Raw genomic sequence first — 19,830 nt, forward strand, 5'->3', positions numbered from 1 at the left:
ATTATTTTTTCTTATATAAAAAATTTAAAGAACTTTTATGTTATATTGTCACAAGGAAAACCAATCAGCAACATTAAAAACGAAACATGCTTGTGTGGAGCATAAAAAGATCTTTTGAAGTACCTATTGTATGACCCATTTTCTCTTTGTCATTCTTCTGTAGATGCTGTAAGCTGTGCACGGCGTGACGCCATGCGTCACGTTAGTATATTTGGTACGAAAATGTATGGAAAATGCGTATTGGAGACTTCATTTATACATTTTCATACCAAGCGTATTGCCGTAACATACGTTGTAACACCGTGCGTACCCAGCCTACAGCATATGTGGAAGACCAACAACTTAATTTTTTTTGAGTGAGGGTTACTGTAGTGGAGACGAATGTTACAGTATTACATTTGACATTCAAAATACACAATTCCAAAATAAAAATTGTCTCATCGATTTTTTCATTAGAGGCGTAAAGTTTACGATGGAACTTGTACAACTTTAGCAAACTCAGCTTGTCTGCCAGATGGGCCAAGAAGAGAGTCCGCAGTAGTAGTGACAAAGACAGAATAGGTCAGGTAGCTTCTTTGTAATGTTATGCATACTGATGTTCACCGTTCGAGGTTCAGACAGAGAATGAACTCTAGTCTAGTAACGTTGCCATTGTTCATTAAAACTCGTGGATAAGACGTATATGGTGAAGTTGAGTGAGTATAATATTTTATAGAAGTCATAAGTCATACAGTGTACCATGTCAATATGTTTGGTATGAAAATGTATGGAAAAAATGTGCGTATTGTAGAATACATCTATATTTTCACATCATACATACTGACGTCACGCACACCATACTACAACGTCTACGGAGACAACGATTTACATTCTGTATAGGAGATAAGTTCAAGAACTATAGATTTCAGAATTGGTATATTATAATTCAGTGTGTACGTACATGACGAATTTGAAAGAAAACTAACCAATGATGTCAGAATTAGGGGATCTCTGACATATCCTAATAAATTTAATATACAGAACTATATAAGCTATGTATTTCCAATGCCTTCTTCAGTTTTTTTTACAGAAAGCATTGTTCACAAGTAAAAGTCCAACAAACGTGATAACGTTAGGCAGCAGCGGACCATAGATAAAATCACTTTTTGCTCTAATTTTTCAAATGAAATGAAAAATGAAAATTATAGAAAATTTGAATATATTCTGATTACGTGAAAATGTGTCCTAAATTATATTGGATTAACTCTACTAACAATAACTTAAAAGTATTGTTTCACTCATATTTACTAATCACGTTTTATCATTTGCTATTGGAAAAATGTAAAAGTCTCGCTATTTATCAGCGTTTGATGACACTGAAAATCACATGTTTCTTGTGAAGAAATTGTTCGGAAATATTTAAAACCGTTTGCGGTTAAAGGATTTAAAAAAATAATTTTCCAAATGCCACGATTTGTTCGCAATCAATTCCCGTCATTCTTGATATATCCTTAAGTGCATCTAATGATGCAAATGATGCAACTATCACGATTAATAGCTGTACTGTATTTTGTTCTAGTAATTTCCGTAAGTGGATTTCTAGATTGTGAGATAATAGAAGGCTATATTAAAAAGAGATTTATAAATCATGTGACTATTATTGGTTGCTTCTCCAAGAAAGGTGGGTTTTACAATTTACAGATATAGTTATTATTTATAAATAGGACCTGTAATTCTAACAGAAAATGATCACTGAAAATAAACATCGAAGTTTAATCGAAAAAATTAGAGTTTTAGGACAAGGTAAAAAAATTGTTAATTTAATATCCGATAAACTTCGTTTCTGAGATACAGGGTGTTTCATATTTTATAGATTTTAAGTAACCGACAAATCTTCTTCCATTAATGTTCAAATTAATGTATGGAATATTCTTTTCAGATTACGACATTTTGGAAGAACATAACTCTCCCATTTCATCATTTCATTTACATTTTTCAATCTTTACATTTTTCAGTGTTTGTATTCGGGGTAATACTACACTTGTATTTTTACTTCAGACTAAGAAATAATATTGGCAAAAAGTTCCTATGAATGTAGGATCGCAAATGCTTCGTAGCTATTAAAAATCGTTTCTACCCTCTACTATTAAAAACCATCATCACTCGTCAACAATTATATTTGAAATATTGTGTTCAATCTCTTTCAAACATTCTCTGTTCCAATTTTTGAATATTTGGAACATTATTAGAGTAAAAAAGAGATGATTTCATTCGTTGACCTAAGGAGGCTCTGGAGTTGGTTCAGTGCCAACTCATTTTGGTTCAAATATTAGAATAAATCATTTTAAGGAAAGTCTAAATAAATGAGCGTTCAAAGGCTGTTCTTTGGCGAAGTATTTTTGAAAGTAATAATGACAGTTTTTTTATTAGGTGCCCAGAAGGCAAAGCGAAGTTTTTTTTGATCTGGTACGCCGTTGACCATGTTTGTCATTTTGGCACGTGTGTTAGGGACGTCCTACATGCTCAGTCGGAGAAATAAATACTTGGTTCGTAGAGGAACAGGTTCTTTTTCTTGTCTTATATAAACGTAAAATCTGTGTCGACTAAATTCAAGAAATATGGTCGCTTAATAAAGTTCATGACAATAAAAAAACTATTTGTATGAAAACGAAAGGCTGGTATTATTTGAGTGACCTTTAAAATCTAATAGCCTATAAACCAAATCAATCAGCCTGTTATATAGCATTTGTTTTTTTTATTGACATATAGTACTATACCTCAAAACATTTTTGAAATTTTGATTATTATATATTAAAGTTTGGCTCCTATTTCACAATACAAAGGTTCGTAACATGTAACTTGACCTCCGATTGTTGAAAACTTGGCTAGCTTTTATTAGATAAAAATTACACGGAACTAAAAAGTTATAGAAAACATGTTTGTCCATCAATCAGTAGTCATTATTAATTTGTATTTGTATTTACTGTATTTCTGTTTTACTTAAATGTGCAAGATGCCAAATCGTACTTGATAATATGCCAACTTAACACGATCAGCAGACATTAACATATTAAATTATTCAATTTGACATCTTCTAATATCAACTGTAATATAGAAAATGAGGTTAATCACTATCCATCACTAAAAATAATTGTTGATATATTTCGTTTTGAACTAAAAAATAATAATAACAAGAAAGGGAAAATTAAATACAATTTTAAGTGTGCAAGCTTTTCGATGTCATATGACCGATTTTTGAATAGTACATACTATTCCAGTATGTAAATATTACTAATGTTTACAATCATTTTATGACATAACTATAAGGTGCTTTCCAAAGTCAACAGGTCTTTTCAAAAATAGGTTTTTCTAGTAAGGCCATTTATTGGCAATTGGCAATGCGTTGGAAAGGTAGATCCTTCACCGATGTACTGTCAAAATTGCATGACGAGTTGTGTTTCGGTACAAAAATGAACATCGAACAAAGAGTTAATATAATAATATTGTTTTAAACTTGGTAAAGCTGTTACCGAAACTGTCGTAAGGACATAAATGATGATTACCGCAGATTCCATCAAAACTGTGAGTAAATTCATCAAAGATCAGCCAAAATCTTCAATGAAATTCATGCAATTGAAACTGAGCATCTTAAAAATATCAATTTATCACATTTTGGCCGAACATTTAAGCTAGGTACCGAAAAGGTGTGCACAATTTGTTTCACATAAGTTGACTGACGGTCAAAAACTGCTCAGAATTCAACATTCGAAGGACATCAAGTAGGCCAAAAAGAACAAAAACTTCCTTTACAACATTGTGACTAGTGAGAAACGTGGTGTTTTCAACATGATCCAGAAACCAAGCGCCAGACGAGCCAAAATCCTAACAACGTTTTTTATGAAGAAGCCAAAAATAAAAACAATGTTGATTTGCTTTTACGATTCCAAGGGCATTGTCCACAAAGAGTTCGTACCACCGACCAAACGGCTAATGCACAATGCTATCTTGGCGTTTTGAAGCGTTTGATGCATAGTATTCGTCGTATTCGACCAAAATATTGCACAGAAAGAAATTAGCGTTTGTTACACGATAATTTTCCATCTCATCAATAGACACTTGTGACCGAGTTTTTGAAAAAATATCCCATTTTAATTGTCAACCACATCCCGTATTCGCCTGATTTGGTACCGTGTGACCTTTACCATATTGGAGAACTGTATTTACCGATGAAAGGAAACTGTTTTGTGAACGTAGAAGCCATGCAAAAGGCTTGTACCAACGTCCTGAAGGTCATCGCGGTCGATGATCTAAAACACTCAGTCGACATGTTTTGACACCGTGCAAATCGCTGTATTGAGTCAGAAGGGAATTATTCTGAATAAAATAAAACGGTTTTGTCAAAAAAACTTTTTGTTCTTATTTTGAAAAAGCCCTGTTTACTTTGGAATGCACGTTGTAATACCCTTAAGACAGTTCTACCATTTTACAAAAATTATAAACAAAATTTTCAGGTCTGGTTCAGTGATACGAACAAATATGAACAGAAAAAAAGACAGGTCATAAAAATGATAAAAAATTCAGATTTTTATTTAAATCACTATAATAACCTTAGAAACGTTATTATTAATTCAAAAGTTATAATAATAATAATATCTCTACTCCTCATTCTAACTACGAGAATTAGCCCAGAAGTCAGAGACTTGTGCGGGAGAGGAGGCGGCATATTATTATTACGCAGGCCGCATTTGCGCCCAGGAACGACTTATGTTGGTAGGCCCTAACCACCATTCAGTGCAGGAATGAGGGAAACCTGGAAAACCTCATTAATTAGGGGGTGGTCAAATGCCAACCGCTGTCAATCTCTCACATTGACCCAAGCCAACATTCTTCTACCCTACCATATCTGCACAGAGGGTGACAATCCTCCGTACAAGCATAGCTAATCTACGGTCTACCGGCCGCGGGATTAGAAACCCGGGCAGATCGACACATCGATTTAAATACTGATGCCTTAAACCGTGCGGCTATCGACCGTTTTATCATTCTTATTAGTATATAAAAAATGTTGCGAACGAAATTGCAGAAGATACCGCCAAAGTTTTTGTCATTCGTTCATTGTTCATTATGATGGCACATCGTTGAATTCACCTACTATCAATAGCTGACGTTTTCTTCAATTATTTTTCTAGTGGTTGCAAAAAATCTAATATTAAGATTAATAATAACTTATCACAAAAATATGACTTTAGAAACATAAGCGATGTTACAGAGGATGATATAAAAAATGCAGTAGGTAAGTAAACTGAAAAATAAATTGACATCAGATACTGATTTTCCAAGTTCTATACTTATGACGGCCCACCCCAGAAAGTCCGGTGTCCATTCCCAAAAAAAAAACAACAACAATAATATCATCTTTTTCATTTCGGTAAGTCGCTAACTATGCCACCTTTTTTATTAGAATCAAAGAGTTCTTAGGTTTTGAAATACCGAGAGATCTAGAATGATTGAGGCGTTTAAGGAACGCAGCCTGTTTCTAACACCATCTTTGGCATATAAAAATCTGTAGTATTGACAGAGACAGGCACAGACTGCGATCTCCAAACACTTCAATCATTCTGGATCTCTCTGTATTATATCAGTAAGTCGTTGATTGCGTGTGTGTGTTTTTTATAGAGGCCTCCATAGAGCATGCAGTAACAAGCAAAAATCCTAGTTACGCCTACGATTAATACCAAGACAAAATTCCCTATTATATGATACTTTTTATTCTACTTTTACCAGAACAAATGCTACGAAGAAATCACTTGATAATAATATGTCTTATTTACATATTTAGGTTTACCAAATACATGCGATATAAATTATAGTTGACTATGTGAAATCTTAAAGTTACCTATACCAAAATTTCATGTGCCACTATGATATGTATTTTTAAATAATTTTACTTTGTAATCGAAATTCTAATTTTTCCTGTAATTAGGTAAAAACCTGTTGAAAATAAATTAAATTATTATTGCCAGTGAAAATTGATATCCTTTTTTTCATTTCAGAACAACTAAAGATTGTCAAAAAACTTACTTCAAAACTAATGACATCAGTCTTAAATTTAAATAAAACCAATATTCATCAAACCTTAGAAACCACCCTTCATTTGGGGGTCATCTTAGATGGAGACTGTAATGGAGTAAAACATTTTTTATCAATGGTAAGCAGCTTTGTTAATTTTTGGATAAAGTGAGACCAAAGAATATGGGTCAGTTGAATGGATAATATAACACTTATGCTAATGAATTTTAATCCAACCAAAACAGAGTTTTTATATATTTATACAGTGCGAATCGGGAGAAACGCACCAGCAAACTCCAAGAATGGATTCTACACGTCAAAATATGTAATAAGAAAAAACTCAAATGTTATACGGTGTTCATTTGTTCAAAATTTAAACACTTGAAATTAGAGTAAGTTATGTTCCAAGTTCAAAAGTAGGATAGTGTCATTTTATGTTGCAATAGTATATTACACGTTTGTAGGATCAAAGTGTTACAAAGTGCCAAGAACTTATTCAAATTTAGAGTATGCAAATATGGTGTTTTTACAGTTTTTGTAATAAGAATGCTAATGTTGCTGTTGAAGAATATTGGCAACGGTTTCCACTTCACAAATGTTCTGATAAAAGTGTATTTATCAGAGTTTTTAACAAACTGTGCGAAACCAGAATGCTTCCCAGTGCTAGTATAACATCTGAATATTCTAGATTCTACTAGAAAATGATGCAACTACTAGTTTACAAAGAATTACTCTCAATTTTCCACAAAAAAGAGTAATAAAAACCCTCCACGAGTTTTACTATCGGAATATATATAACCGGAAGATTTTGCTAAGCGCATGGAGTTTTGTCGATGGATTAATAATAATCACCTTGTTGTATCCCGCATAGTTTTTACGGATGAAGCAAAATTCACCAGTAATGGCATAACTAATACTCAGAACTCTCATGTATGGTCAGAAGAAAATCCTCACGCAACACTCGAAAGTATTTTCAGCATAGATATAGTTACTTAACTGGCCCTTTTATTTTGTAGAATCGACTCACAGAAGACCATTACTTAATTTTTACAAAATAAATTACAAGTACTACTAGAGGATGTTCCTATAAACATGAGAATGCGAATGATTAACAGCACTATGAAGCTTTTGCACATTTCGCTCGTTCAGTCAAGTTGAGCGAGAGATTTACAGGGCGTTGGATTGGCCGCAGTGGGCCTATCAGTTAGCCTCCAAGATCTCCAGACCTCACAACACTAATTTACCGTTTATGGAGTTGATTAAAAAATGAAATGTACAAAGTTAGAGTGAACACTCGGGAGGTACTAATTAGACGTATTTATCGATATTGCAGCAATTATTAAGGAAATACAAATGCAGCAATCAAAAGAGTTACAGACGCCCTTCGTAGACGAAGCAGAAAGTGTTTAAAGGTCAAGGTGTTTAAAGGTGGTGTTTTTGAACATTTAATCCAAACAACGCTATGATTAGTAAATAATCAGTACTTTTTTTATTGAAATGTACGTCATATTGAAAACAAATGAAAGTCGCATAACATTTGAGTTTTTTTCTTATTATTTTGATGTGTAGAATCCGTTCCTGGAGCTTGGGAGATTCTCCCGACTCACCCCGTATATTGTGTATGGGTTGATGTTACATTTTTTCTTAGATTTTATTTAATCTTTATAAGTATTTATACAGTACGTAATTATTAAATTGCAAAAAAAATATTTCTTATATTAAAATAATAGTACCTGTTTCATTCGTTAGTAAACTGTCCCTTTTCAAGGCCTACATATTATTGAGTATAGTTGGCTATGCTAATAGATTAGTCAAAGTAAGGGCAGATGCATGCCCACAAATTTTAACGTTTGTAGGTTGTCAGGATCCAAATGCCATTGCGATCGACGCCCGCAGATCTGGCTAATTACACATTTATTATTGTTTATGTTTTTTCTTTAGATCTGATCGCGTTGATTGTGCTGCCCCCTGGGCGCAAGCGGCCTAATTAATGTCTTGTCCTTCATATATAATGTACCGACATATTTTAATACTGCTTTTCCAAATTTGATCATGAACATAATAAATATCTACTATTTGGAATTTATTGGTAAAGTTTGATATAACAGTATTCAGAAAGGTCTTAATTAATGTATTTGGTGTATTTGTATCAAATTTGCGATAAAATGTCGCAGTACGGTTTCTCAGGGGGTGCACAGCTACTCGTACTTTTATAATTATCTTAAAAAATAAAGATTCAATGGGATTATGCACTGCTTAACGCGTACACACTGTATGCGATACCTGTCATTTATATTTTAGGGTGGCAAACATAAGTATTTTGATGAAAAGCACCATTGGTTGGTACTTACATCAACAACAAATTTCACACATCTTTTCGATAATGTGGAAATCTACATAAACGGTAACATAGAAATTATTTACCCCGAGAAAAATGTTAGTTCTGTCAAAAATTATACCATACAAGCGGTTTATAATCCTTCTTCTAGCCAAGGAGGGTATGTTAAGTTCTATACAGTAGGTTTCTACAACACAATGGAAGGTTATACCTTTGGAGAAACATATCCTAAATATTCCTTGCGAAGAAATATGACAGGAGTGCGTTTGAAAACTATGGTTGTGGTAAGTATCGTTATTTATGGTTACGAAACCAGTGGTGAGAATATACGCACCATTTTGATATTTTCTATTCTACTTGCACCCGATCGGGAAGGCTTCTCCAACGGTACTTTCTCGACTTCTTCCTTATTCTTGTCTGCTGTTTTCCCTAAACCATCCATTGGTATACCGGATGCTACAGCTCGCTTACTGCGAGATTTCTGTGGTCAAAATATAGCGATACAGTGCCTTAATCAAATGTTGGAAATCATTCATATAAGTGTTAAAACAAAATGGGTACAAAATGAAATTTTTGAAATTTTGCCCAAAAAAACTTACAATTTGTTAAAATTTGACATTTTTCGAAATATTAACATCTTTTAGAATCACAAAATAGATATCATTGTACTTAGATAGATATCGTAGTAACTCAACTGATATCGTAGATATATCTTTCTCTGGTTTTAGTTGCCCATTCCATTCAAGGGTAAGTTATTAGATTATTTAGACAACGAAGAAAATAGAGACATCAATACGTTCAATCGTTATCAGTACAATTTGATGTCCTTGTGTCAACGGTTTTACAATTTCACGTAAGTCGTTTTGTTTATTAGGCATATTTTGCCTAACTGGCTAAAACATTGTAGAAAAGAAGTAACAATTTCCACAACCTGGGGATACAAAAAAGAGGATGGCTCATTCGATGGCCTTGTAGGAGCCCTTGAAAGAAAGCAAGTAGATTACGGAAGCTCACCTATCTTTGTAAGGACTGACAGAGCAAAAGTGGTACAGTACGGAAGGAAGACTTGGACCTTAGGGTATTATTATCTGTAATTTGATGAAAAAAACAAAAAGCCTAATAGTGATTGTTTTTGTTGAAAGAAATAATTTGTACTGACTAAGATTCTTTAAAAATGAATGAGATATGAAGCACTCACTTACGAAATCATGCAAACTTTAAACTTGATACAATCAATACCATCTGTAATGCAAAGTCTCACATCTGATATTGTGATTGCTTTGTGACATACTACTCACGGTAACTGTAAATAATAGAAGTCGGCGTAAACAGTATTGTTAACTTAATATAATAAATTCGACTACTTATTACGAGATTATTTTTCAATTTGCAATTTTAACATTATTGCGTGTGTTATGTACTTATTGTAGTAATTCGCGTAATTTCGACCAATAAAGGCGAAGACTGGAAAGCTTGTTGAAACCCATAACAATTAATAATCCGAGAAAAGCCTTTAGTTCATCCAACCACGATTCTAAAGGATTATTTTTCTAATCATAAACATTGTTTCCAAAATATTTCCATGAAAGAAATTTAAAAATAATTTCACTGACGACTGTACATTCACAGGAATTTTAGATCTACAGGTTTCCGTAAACACGAACCAAACGTAATTATTACCTGCATCTTGCTTAGGCCATTTTATAGTTGGGGATTTTGTAACTGATTGTCCTTGTAGCGGTAAATTATCAGAATCCGAGCAGCCCGAGTCAGAGCTTTGTATTCTGGCGGAAGGATCTTCTTCGACATCGTCATCTACTTCCACATAGAAGTCTTTCAGGGCTGTCTGATTTGGCAACTTATTGAAATTCATTCCGATGATCTGTATCAGAATCGCCACCAATATCTTATCCCTTCTATACAATTCATCAGTGTCCATAGCCTCTAGCTTATGCAAGTCAATATTTTGGAACCTAGCCATTTTCTGTTTGTCGGAGTGTTGAGTAAGCAAGATGCATGCACTCATTCCGAAGAATTAGCAGCATGTTGTAGTTGCGGTTAGACAAAATAGAGTGGTATAAGACGGATGAGACGGAGATTGTGAAAATTAGTACGGAAAGTGTGTAGCTGAGACTGTGTGCAAATTACGTGGAATTGTCAGTAGAAGAAATGCATCGAATGAAACAACTATAAAAAGGTTGTTGCTAAATTTTTTGGGGTTCGGTTGCGTGCAGACAATATAAAAACAGAACGGCCTGTTACTGGCAGTTCAACCGAAAATATTGGTATGGTGAGTGATAGTATCGCACAAATTCCTACGACCTCAGTTCAACATTTCAAAAAGTACAATGAAGATTCAGCTAACCTAGGAATTAAAACCAGACGTCAATTTAATGCGCCAGACATTCGTTGATTGGATGTTGAAGACTCAACAAGTGGACGGTGATTTTGTTAAGAAAATCATCTTTAGCGACGAAGCACATTTCCATCTTTGTGGAAATTTAATGGACGACTCATGTTATGTAACAGTGAAATGGCCACCAAGATCACGCGATCTTGCGCCATGCAATTTTTTCCTGTGGAGATCGCTATATCGTCTGATCCCTTTAGAACCATTAACACTCACAAAAACGATGGATATGAGTGGATGTGGACGAGAAAGTCTAATAGATTTCGTGTAATAATGATTTCTTCCTTTATATTTGGTAAATACAGAATGACCACATAGCGTTTAGTTGATAATGATGACTGCTCACGATAGAATTAAAGACTTGCAGTAACACTAATTCATGCGTTCCTCCAAAATTTATAGCCAAGATAAAACATAAAGCAAAGAATAGTGAAGCAAATTTTGGAAAAAAGGACTAATTTTATGAATACTAGTATGAGTTCATTGCTCATAGATCGGTCATAAGATCGCCCTACTCAATAAATTAGATCAATTATTTTTAATTTATTATTTACGATGCAAAATTATTTCATTTTATAACCATGTCATCTAAATATGAATCCATACTGGCTAAAAGCTTTTATTAATAATATTTATTTTATTTATTTGTTATCAAATGCGATCCTACTGATTTTTGTTGCGCTGAATTTTATTTGTTTTAAATACAATAACATTACCTACAATTGTAATGAAATGTATTTGTTCCAGGGCAGCCTTCATTTTTCGAAATCCAAAATCATTATCTTCTATAGAAGGATTTATTAAACCGTTATCCTCTTCTATTTGGGCCCTGACGGCAGTGTCCGCAGTGTTATTGATAATTCTTCTTAGACTGAGCTGTGTATATGAACATCAAAATATATATCAACACGTGGATATGTCTTGGAGTTACTTTGTTGTATGCATAATTGGCGCCTTATGTCAACAAGGTACAGTAAGAAAAACTTAAGAAAACGGGGCAAAATAATTCAATAATACAATAATATTGTTTAAGTTATTGTTAAGTGCTACAAATCATCAAGCTACTCACCATAATTAACGTGACATCACCAGTTCGACAAATATTGTACGTCATTTTCCACATTCTAAAAATCCTTTCGGGTAATTTTCATAGAGTGCGCGTGTTATATAAATTATAAATAATTAGGAAAATTATTAAATTACTGGAATTCGATAATTTTATAAATATTTTCATATTGCATATATTATAGGACTTTTTATTAATGAACTAAACATTTGTTTGCAGGTATGTCGATTACACCAAAATTCTTATCAGGACGGATAGTGACATTGTTCCTGTTTCTCTTTGCGCTGCTCATATACCAATTTTACTCTGCTAGTCTTGTCTCAAATCTTCTGATGGAGCCTCCGACAAAAATTAAATCTTTGGATGATATCACTAGATCAAACTTGAAAGTTGGTTGCGAGGATATTGTGTATAATAGAGAATATTTTTTGGTAAGATAGTTTTAGTCAAAATGTAAGATATCTCTTCTAAGACGACAAATCTTCAGTGAATAACATTTTTTCCTAAAACGCTTCTTCTACACCAAGAACAGTATGTTTGTAGAAGGAATGTCGACAGTAACAGTTCATCGCCAGTTAATGGTGAAGCCTGATTATGGACAACTATCATTAGAATTTAATTGAGGGGGTCTAGATCTTTGGGAATGCAGACAATTTATTTATTATTTATTTATTTAAAATACACATCCAAGTGGCGATGCCCAATAACAGGATATGTTAAGTCTAGTAATAAAATATGAAAAAAGTTAAAAAAGAGAAAAATTAACAATGAAAAAATAGAGAAAAAAATAGTACAAACTTACAAATAACACAAACATAAAGAACAAAATAAAAAGGCAACAAACTATAAAAGACAGATAAGACTACATAAGTAAAACATTTTTTATATCATTAGCCAAACAACAAACAAGATCGGCATTATTTTCTATCTCACTGTACATGCAAACAATTTGATACAATGGTGATGCTATTAGAATGTTACTACGTGCTGCGGGTAGACTAAAAACATTAATACTTCTAGCTGATAGTAGTGGTACTTTGATATTAATATTATTTAAAACACCTGGACAGTCAAAAATGTTATGTAGAACTTTATACAAAAACATTACTTGAAAAACAGACCTTCTTTTCGTAAAGATATGAATATTGAAACCCTCAAGTAATAGATCATGCGGAAAACCCTGAGGGGGATATGTACCATCCAATAAGTTGATACCAATACGAACCAATCCATCCAATAAGCTGATTTCATAAACCTACGCTGTACTCTTTCCAAAGTTGCAGTTTGATTAGCATAAATTGGGTTCCAGACTATTGATGAATATTCTAATTTAGAACGAATAAAGGTAGCAATAGTAGTGTAGAAATACTGATAAAGCCTATGTAATTCCTTATTATGAACCCCATATTCTTGAAAGCAGATGACGTTATGTTTATATGTTTTGTAAAAGATAATGTAGGGCCAAATGTAACTCCAAGGTCTTTTATGTAATCGGGTCTATGCAATACTATATTATCCAATTTATAATCGAATAGTACATAATCTTTTTCTTTGGTGAATGTAATGATATTGCACTTGGAGGCATTTAGCGTTAAATTATTATTTAGACACCACAGACAAATGACATTAAGCGCATTCTGTAATACATTGTGATGCTCCAATTAAGATAACTAGTTTTTTTATGTTTGTGTATTTCTATGTATTTTGTAGTGTTGAGCGCCAGTGGAAATATTATAAATTTTGACTATTCATTTAGAAAATATAATTTTATTACTTACCAGGCTAGCTTTCTTATATGATATCACTCAATTTAATATAAATTGTAATTTAAAGATTATTTGTTTTTTTTTAAGTATCCGGGATTTAAAATGAGAATCTATTTTACTTTTGATTATTTGAATGACAAATAGATTACCTATGTCAATTTTGCATAAATAATAGATATAAAATTTAGTAGAACATGAGTTCTTATCTCAGTAATCGGTTCGTAAATTAATGTTGGAATCTGAGTTAAAATTTTATATTGATATAACAAATGATAAACAAAATAATAGAAATTTATAGTCCCTATTTACCTTGCGCTAACTTATTTCTACTCTACAAACATTCACTTATTATCTATACATACATCTTTACTATCCGTTCTTTCTTTTACTGTCCATAATTTCTTACGTAGAAATTTTCTTTCTGCTACGCCTCCTGTCCTCTTCCTTCTATTCGTCCACTCACTCTCTCCTTGTGGTCAGTTAGTTCCTTTCTCGGTCTCTTGTCTCGCTCTGCTGGCTGTGATTTCTCGACTCGTCTTAATAGCTCCTACTCCTAGTCTCCTTTACTCTTAGCTAAGACAATTCAAATACTTTTTACTAATATGACTTATTTGATAGTTACGCTTTAGTTATCTGCCAATTCTCCTTTTTCATTCTTCTCACACAATTTTTTCCTCAAAAAATTTTCTTTCTTGTTCTCAGTAACTGATTTTCACTTTTCCTTTCGTATTCTATAATTTATTTAGCTTTTTCTTATACAATCTGCTTTTTCTCTTATGACAATTAATCTCCTCTCTCCTGTCTTATTTATTTATTATTATTATTTTTTGTCTCCTTGAGTACCACTGCACTGCACTCTTATTTTTAAATACATTTTTTTTTATTTAACCAATCAGATTACTTTTAATTTTACATTTCCAATTTAACTTTTGCAATATTATGTAATTTCCTAGTACCCTTATTTTATAACCACTTTTATTAATATAGATTGATATTTCATTAAAATTCATATTTTACTTTTAAATTGTCATTTTGCATCCAATTGTCATCAAATTTCAAATCTGTTACTTACACTCATTCTTTGACATTAATCTCTTTTCATCCCAATACTGAAACTTAAACTTTTGAACTTTTGATTCATCTCAATATAGCAGTCGGCGATGGTGTTTATTTCACAAAATAGCTTAAGGTCATCTGGATACATTAAATGGTGTACTTGTAGATCAACCATGAAATTTACGAAAAGAACAAAGAGTAACAGTCCGAATATAGATCCTTGAGGCACACCAGATATTTGATGAAACTTGTGTGATTTAAAACCACGATGCTGAACAAACTGATACCTATTTTGTAAATACGATTCAAAAAGTTGCAAAAGTGATTCGGACACACCAAACCCATCTAGTTTGAAAAGGGAATCATATAAATCATAATCGCATTTACTAGAAAAAAAGAGTTTAGTCATTTTAAATTCAAGACGTACTTGGAGCTAGCAGCTATCCCGAGACAAAACATAAGAATCAAACTAAAAAAAAGTACATACATCACGATGATAATGTTATCATCGTTATGCATATGTTATGCATATGTATGCATCTTTGAGAAGGTAGGCAAGACATAAAAGTCTCTAGGTAAATTACAAAAGTTTTGCAAAAACATTCATGGGACACAATAGAATTAAAAATGCAATGAGGGTGGGGGTATAATATTGACAAATTTGTTTACATATCCGAATATCTGAAAGAGCTGGGAGTTTTGGACAGACTATAATAAGTTAGCTCTGATATGGCACATTCAGGTGTTGAGGGCAATGAAAAAACTGACGAAGTGCCCAGGAAGGTTTGATTAGTTCCTCATATTGGCCCGGAATCTGTCCAGGGACTGTGTAAAACCACAGTACTGGGATAAGAGATACCAGGACAACTTACCCAGGCATAAACATACTGAGCTCTTCATCAGTCAACAGGAAAGAAAATTGAAGAACTGCTATCACTGTCCAGGAATTAGAAGACATTGTAAGAAATGGGCTGTATGACAAAAACATATAATGTAGACGGTTCAATAAGGCAGCATCACATCTGAACGAATGTGAACCATTAGACTACAGAAGATACAAAATAGGAGATTGGAAATTTAGTATAATGAGTCACAAGGTTCTTCTGCAGGCATTGTAAGATGGTTCTCTAAAAAGAGGACTCCTTGAAGGGGGGGAGGAATCCTTGAAACGTGGCAGGTGGAACACAGCTTTTAATCAATACAAAAAAGACAGTTATTAAAGATACACATTTCTAACTAGGTGCAATACTGTTTACTCATAGTTGATGTCTTCAAGTAATTTATAACAATTTCTATCCTTTACAGGTTTTAATTGTTAATAGAGAAGCTATTCGATGTCGGATCTTCTTTAATCTCATTACCAATTTTTTTTGTTTAAATTATACCAAATGTAACTGCTACGAGATACAGCACAATAGATAATAAATTTTGAAATCTGTATCTTTAATTATCGCATAGCTTTTCTTGAAAAGAAGAAGAGGAAACAGTGTTATTTCTTTATTTATTTTGACGAGAGGAGTTATTCTTAAAGTTTGTTATCGTATTGCTCTTCAGTTAAACACATTCCAGTACGAAATTTTTCTTTTTAGAATACTATAGACAAACCTTCGAGGAAATTGTACTTTCAGAAGTTATTGGGGCCGAATAATAATTCACATTTCTTGCCTCCGGAAAAAGGTTTAGAGTTGGTTGCCAAAGGGCAATACGCATTTCATGTAGAAACAACCATTGCATATCCCATTATCCGAAAAACTTTTAAAGAAGATGCCATTTGCGAGTTGAGACAAATTGAAATGCATAGAGTGCAATCGCTCCACACTAATTTCCAAAAGAATTCACCGTATAAAGAGATGTTTGATATATGGTACGTACATGGTATATATTTATAGTAATTTAATCACCGATGTCTGAGATATTACCTAAAGATTGTGGTTTTGTTTTCTCCTGTGAAAATTTTTAGACTCTTATTTTTATTGTCTAGGTAACAATTTAATTAATAATTTTAATGTGCACTTGTTTTCAAAATATTTTCTTAAACATTATTTTAATCTTTTAAAATTATTATCTACGTCTATATTCTTATCTCTTTAATATTGCTTTCAATAAAATCAAGACATTGATCTATCATAAAATCAAGACCTTATAATTTAGCGATGTTAATAGAGTACCTTACTTTTAAGTTTTTATTTTAATATATAAGTAGAACAAATAAGTCACACCTTTAAGTGATGCCTCTATCTTTCTTCTAGTTTACAGCATTTAGCAGAAGTAGGAATAATGACCAGAGAGATAACATTTTGGCGTGCAGCAAAACCCGACTGTATCCGTTCGTCAAAAACGGGCGCTTTTAACATAGGGTTGGACGAATTCTATCCAGCTTTGGCTTTATTAGGATTTGGAATAGCTTGCAGTGTGGTAATACTCCTTTTTGAAATGTTATTCTTTTATAAACAAAGATGTGAGGAAAAACAGAAGGAAGTATTAACATATCCATTTATAAAATAATGATATGCGATGTAGGTACTAAAAAGTAATGTAATATGTGTTATTATATTTCTGATTATAGTTAAGTATTTACATGGCACATAGATCGACATGTAATTAACTTGTATTGAAAGATCTTTTTTAATGGTATATCTTTGGAATTCTCCACACATTTCACGAGGAATACAGCCTTATTTATTACTTTATTTCCATTCAAGCTTAATCACTAGTCACTACCAAATCAATTAGTGCATACAGTGCATTATTCATGTTTTTGTATGATCTGATATTTTATTCATTATAGTAATAAAAAACAACAAAACAATTTTAATTGTTTTTTTTATTAATCATTGTAGAAAAAAGTTCATTTATTTAACTCTGAAGATATTTCTGTAGCCATTTAATTTATTTTTTCATCAGTTAGAGAATAAAGTACAGAACAGACTGAATTAAATAAAAACTCTAAACATTTAACGTAGAAACATAAAACTGTTTATCTTCATCTGTAGGTAATAACTAGACACTGCATACAACGCCATATCATGAGATGTGCCCCATTTTGGTCGTATTGAATCGTGTGGTGTAGTATCGCGTCAGATTACTGAGGTCTAAAGGCACTATTATGATAATATGTACTTCTTCTGAGGAGTTGGAGAGAAACTGAATGTGTAGGTCAGTGGCGGCTCGTGACATTGAGAATAGGTGAAGCATATTCAATGATTGCCTAAAAAGAAAAAAAAAGTGCCGCTGGCGAAAATTTTCAAATTTTCAATGTCAAACGGCTTTAAATGAATCTGGAAATTTTTAGTTACATTTGCAATATTACCGAAAAATTGACGTTCGTGAGAAAGATTTTCATTTAGTTTTTATAAAAAACAGAAATATTAGTTCGGCTTGTGGACTTCTGCGAACATTAACGCACACCGTACATGTATGTTCCAAAGAAGCTTTGTGGTTACGACAACCTTCGCGTGATGTTCCCAAAATTGTTAAATCTCTTCTTATTCCACACGCCCGACTTTACACACACAATTAAGCACGGCATAAGAAAGGTTTTTTTAAATGAACACTTCCACACAACCACTTATACTCCGAATGCCATTCATTCCGAAACTTTCGAACGTACACGTTGTCTTTTGACTTTTGACTTCCCTTTTTTTAACATCGAGAGAACAAAGGCCGATTCTCATTAGACGAGCAAGGAACCGGATCGGCAACGGCAGGGCACATACTCGGCACGAACCGAGGTTTCAGAGACAATTCGCACTGCGACAGACATGCCACAGGTATAGTTCCCTAGCTTTGTGAAAAAATGTTAGCGATTTCCACTTGTCAGAACAAAACTCAATTAAAAACCTTATGACTGCAAGTTGACTGCCTGGAAAGTATTCACACTTGTCGGAACATGCACGGCATATGCCCTGCAAAATTCTTTCGGAAGAACGTCGCGTGCAAAGCCTGTCGCTTGCCGAGACGTTGCACGTATAATTGTAAGATTCGATCGACTTACCTGTAAGGATGATCAATCTCAATTATTTGAGCATCGTAGTTCTTCTATGATTCAAGTTGGTAGGTCTCACTTATACACGACGCGCGCACAGGTTTAAAGGAAAACAGTTTTTCGTAACAGTCCCTTACTACTTATTGATAGCCAGCCAGTTCATTTTGTGACCGAACCAATCGCGCTGTGGGTAAAAAAAAAGAGTGGCGGGTGGGCCCCATCATAGAAGAACTACGATGCTCAAATAATTGAGATTGATCTTCCTTACAGGTAAGTCGATCGAATCTTACAATTATTTTTCGCATCTCCGTTCTTCTATGATTCATGTTGGTAGATGTTTAGAGTAAACAATTAGCGCGATTAAGTGCAGTCAAAAAAGTTTCTAAATTATGCGCTATTTTATAGTTTTATGAAAAAAGCTTCTCAAGTAAAATAAGAAGTACTTATATTTTATCAAATTATGACAATCAGAAGAATTAGTGGCTTCTTCTGCTTACTGTTTTCATATTTGATCTAAATTAGTTTTTAAAACAAACTTTTTTTTATTTTCAGTTTTCCTTTATTATTGACCATATATCACTTATTATGTATCATACAATATATTGAAATGAAATCAGATATGAGAGAACAAATCAAAATGTAAATCAAAGGTCTATTTAAAAGACAAAGCAGTAAATATGATGGTCTGAAGTGGTTATTATTTATTGTTGTTAGTATTGAATCAGTATTAGGAATCATATCCGTTACCGATATCTAATAAAAGTTAAATGTTAGAGTATTTATAAATAGTTATAGTATATGGTATAATATTAAGTAGGAAAAAATATTAAAGGTCAAAGAAGAGTGTATATCAATAAATGAATATGTCAAAGAAATGTCAAAAATTTAAAGTGGGATTCACATGGAATCAAGTAGTAAATAGAAAAGTAACATAAGAGTAGAGAATGAGAAATATTTTGAAGTGGAATGTAAATGGAGATTGTTAAGAAACTATAATAGGGTATAAGTGTAAAGGTTAAGTGAAGTGAGGTGAGTGAAAAAGAAAAAAAACCGGCAAGTAAAAAGAAAGCAGAACGAGATATGTGAAAAGACCTTAACAGAGGAAAAACCAAAATCAAGGTAGTGGAAAAAAAATAATAATTATTGATTAGTTACAAGAAA

General features: G+C 32.9%; 1 protein-coding gene across 1 annotated transcript; it reads left to right on the forward strand.

Moving 5' to 3' along the window:
* Positions 1 to 1,506: 1,506 nt before the first annotated feature.
* LOC108910869 (glutamate receptor 2-like) lies at positions 1,507 to 17,189 on the forward strand. Its single transcript, XM_018715610.1, has 9 exons — positions 1,507 to 1,660; positions 6,033 to 6,187; positions 8,350 to 8,670; positions 9,115 to 9,239; positions 9,294 to 9,464; positions 11,544 to 11,764; positions 12,082 to 12,293; positions 16,274 to 16,548; positions 16,934 to 17,189. Exons 1-9 carry the CDS (start codon positions 1,507 to 1,509, stop codon positions 17,187 to 17,189), a joined length of 1,890 nt encoding a protein of 629 aa, XP_018571126.1.
* Positions 17,190 to 19,830: the final 2,641 nt, after the last annotated feature.

The sequence above is a fragment of the Anoplophora glabripennis genome, unplaced genomic scaffold (genome assembly GCF_000390285.2).
Source record: "Anoplophora glabripennis isolate ALB-LARVAE unplaced genomic scaffold, Agla_2.0 scaffold628, whole genome shotgun sequence".
NCBI lineage: Eukaryota > Metazoa > Arthropoda > Insecta > Coleoptera > Cerambycidae > Anoplophora > Anoplophora glabripennis.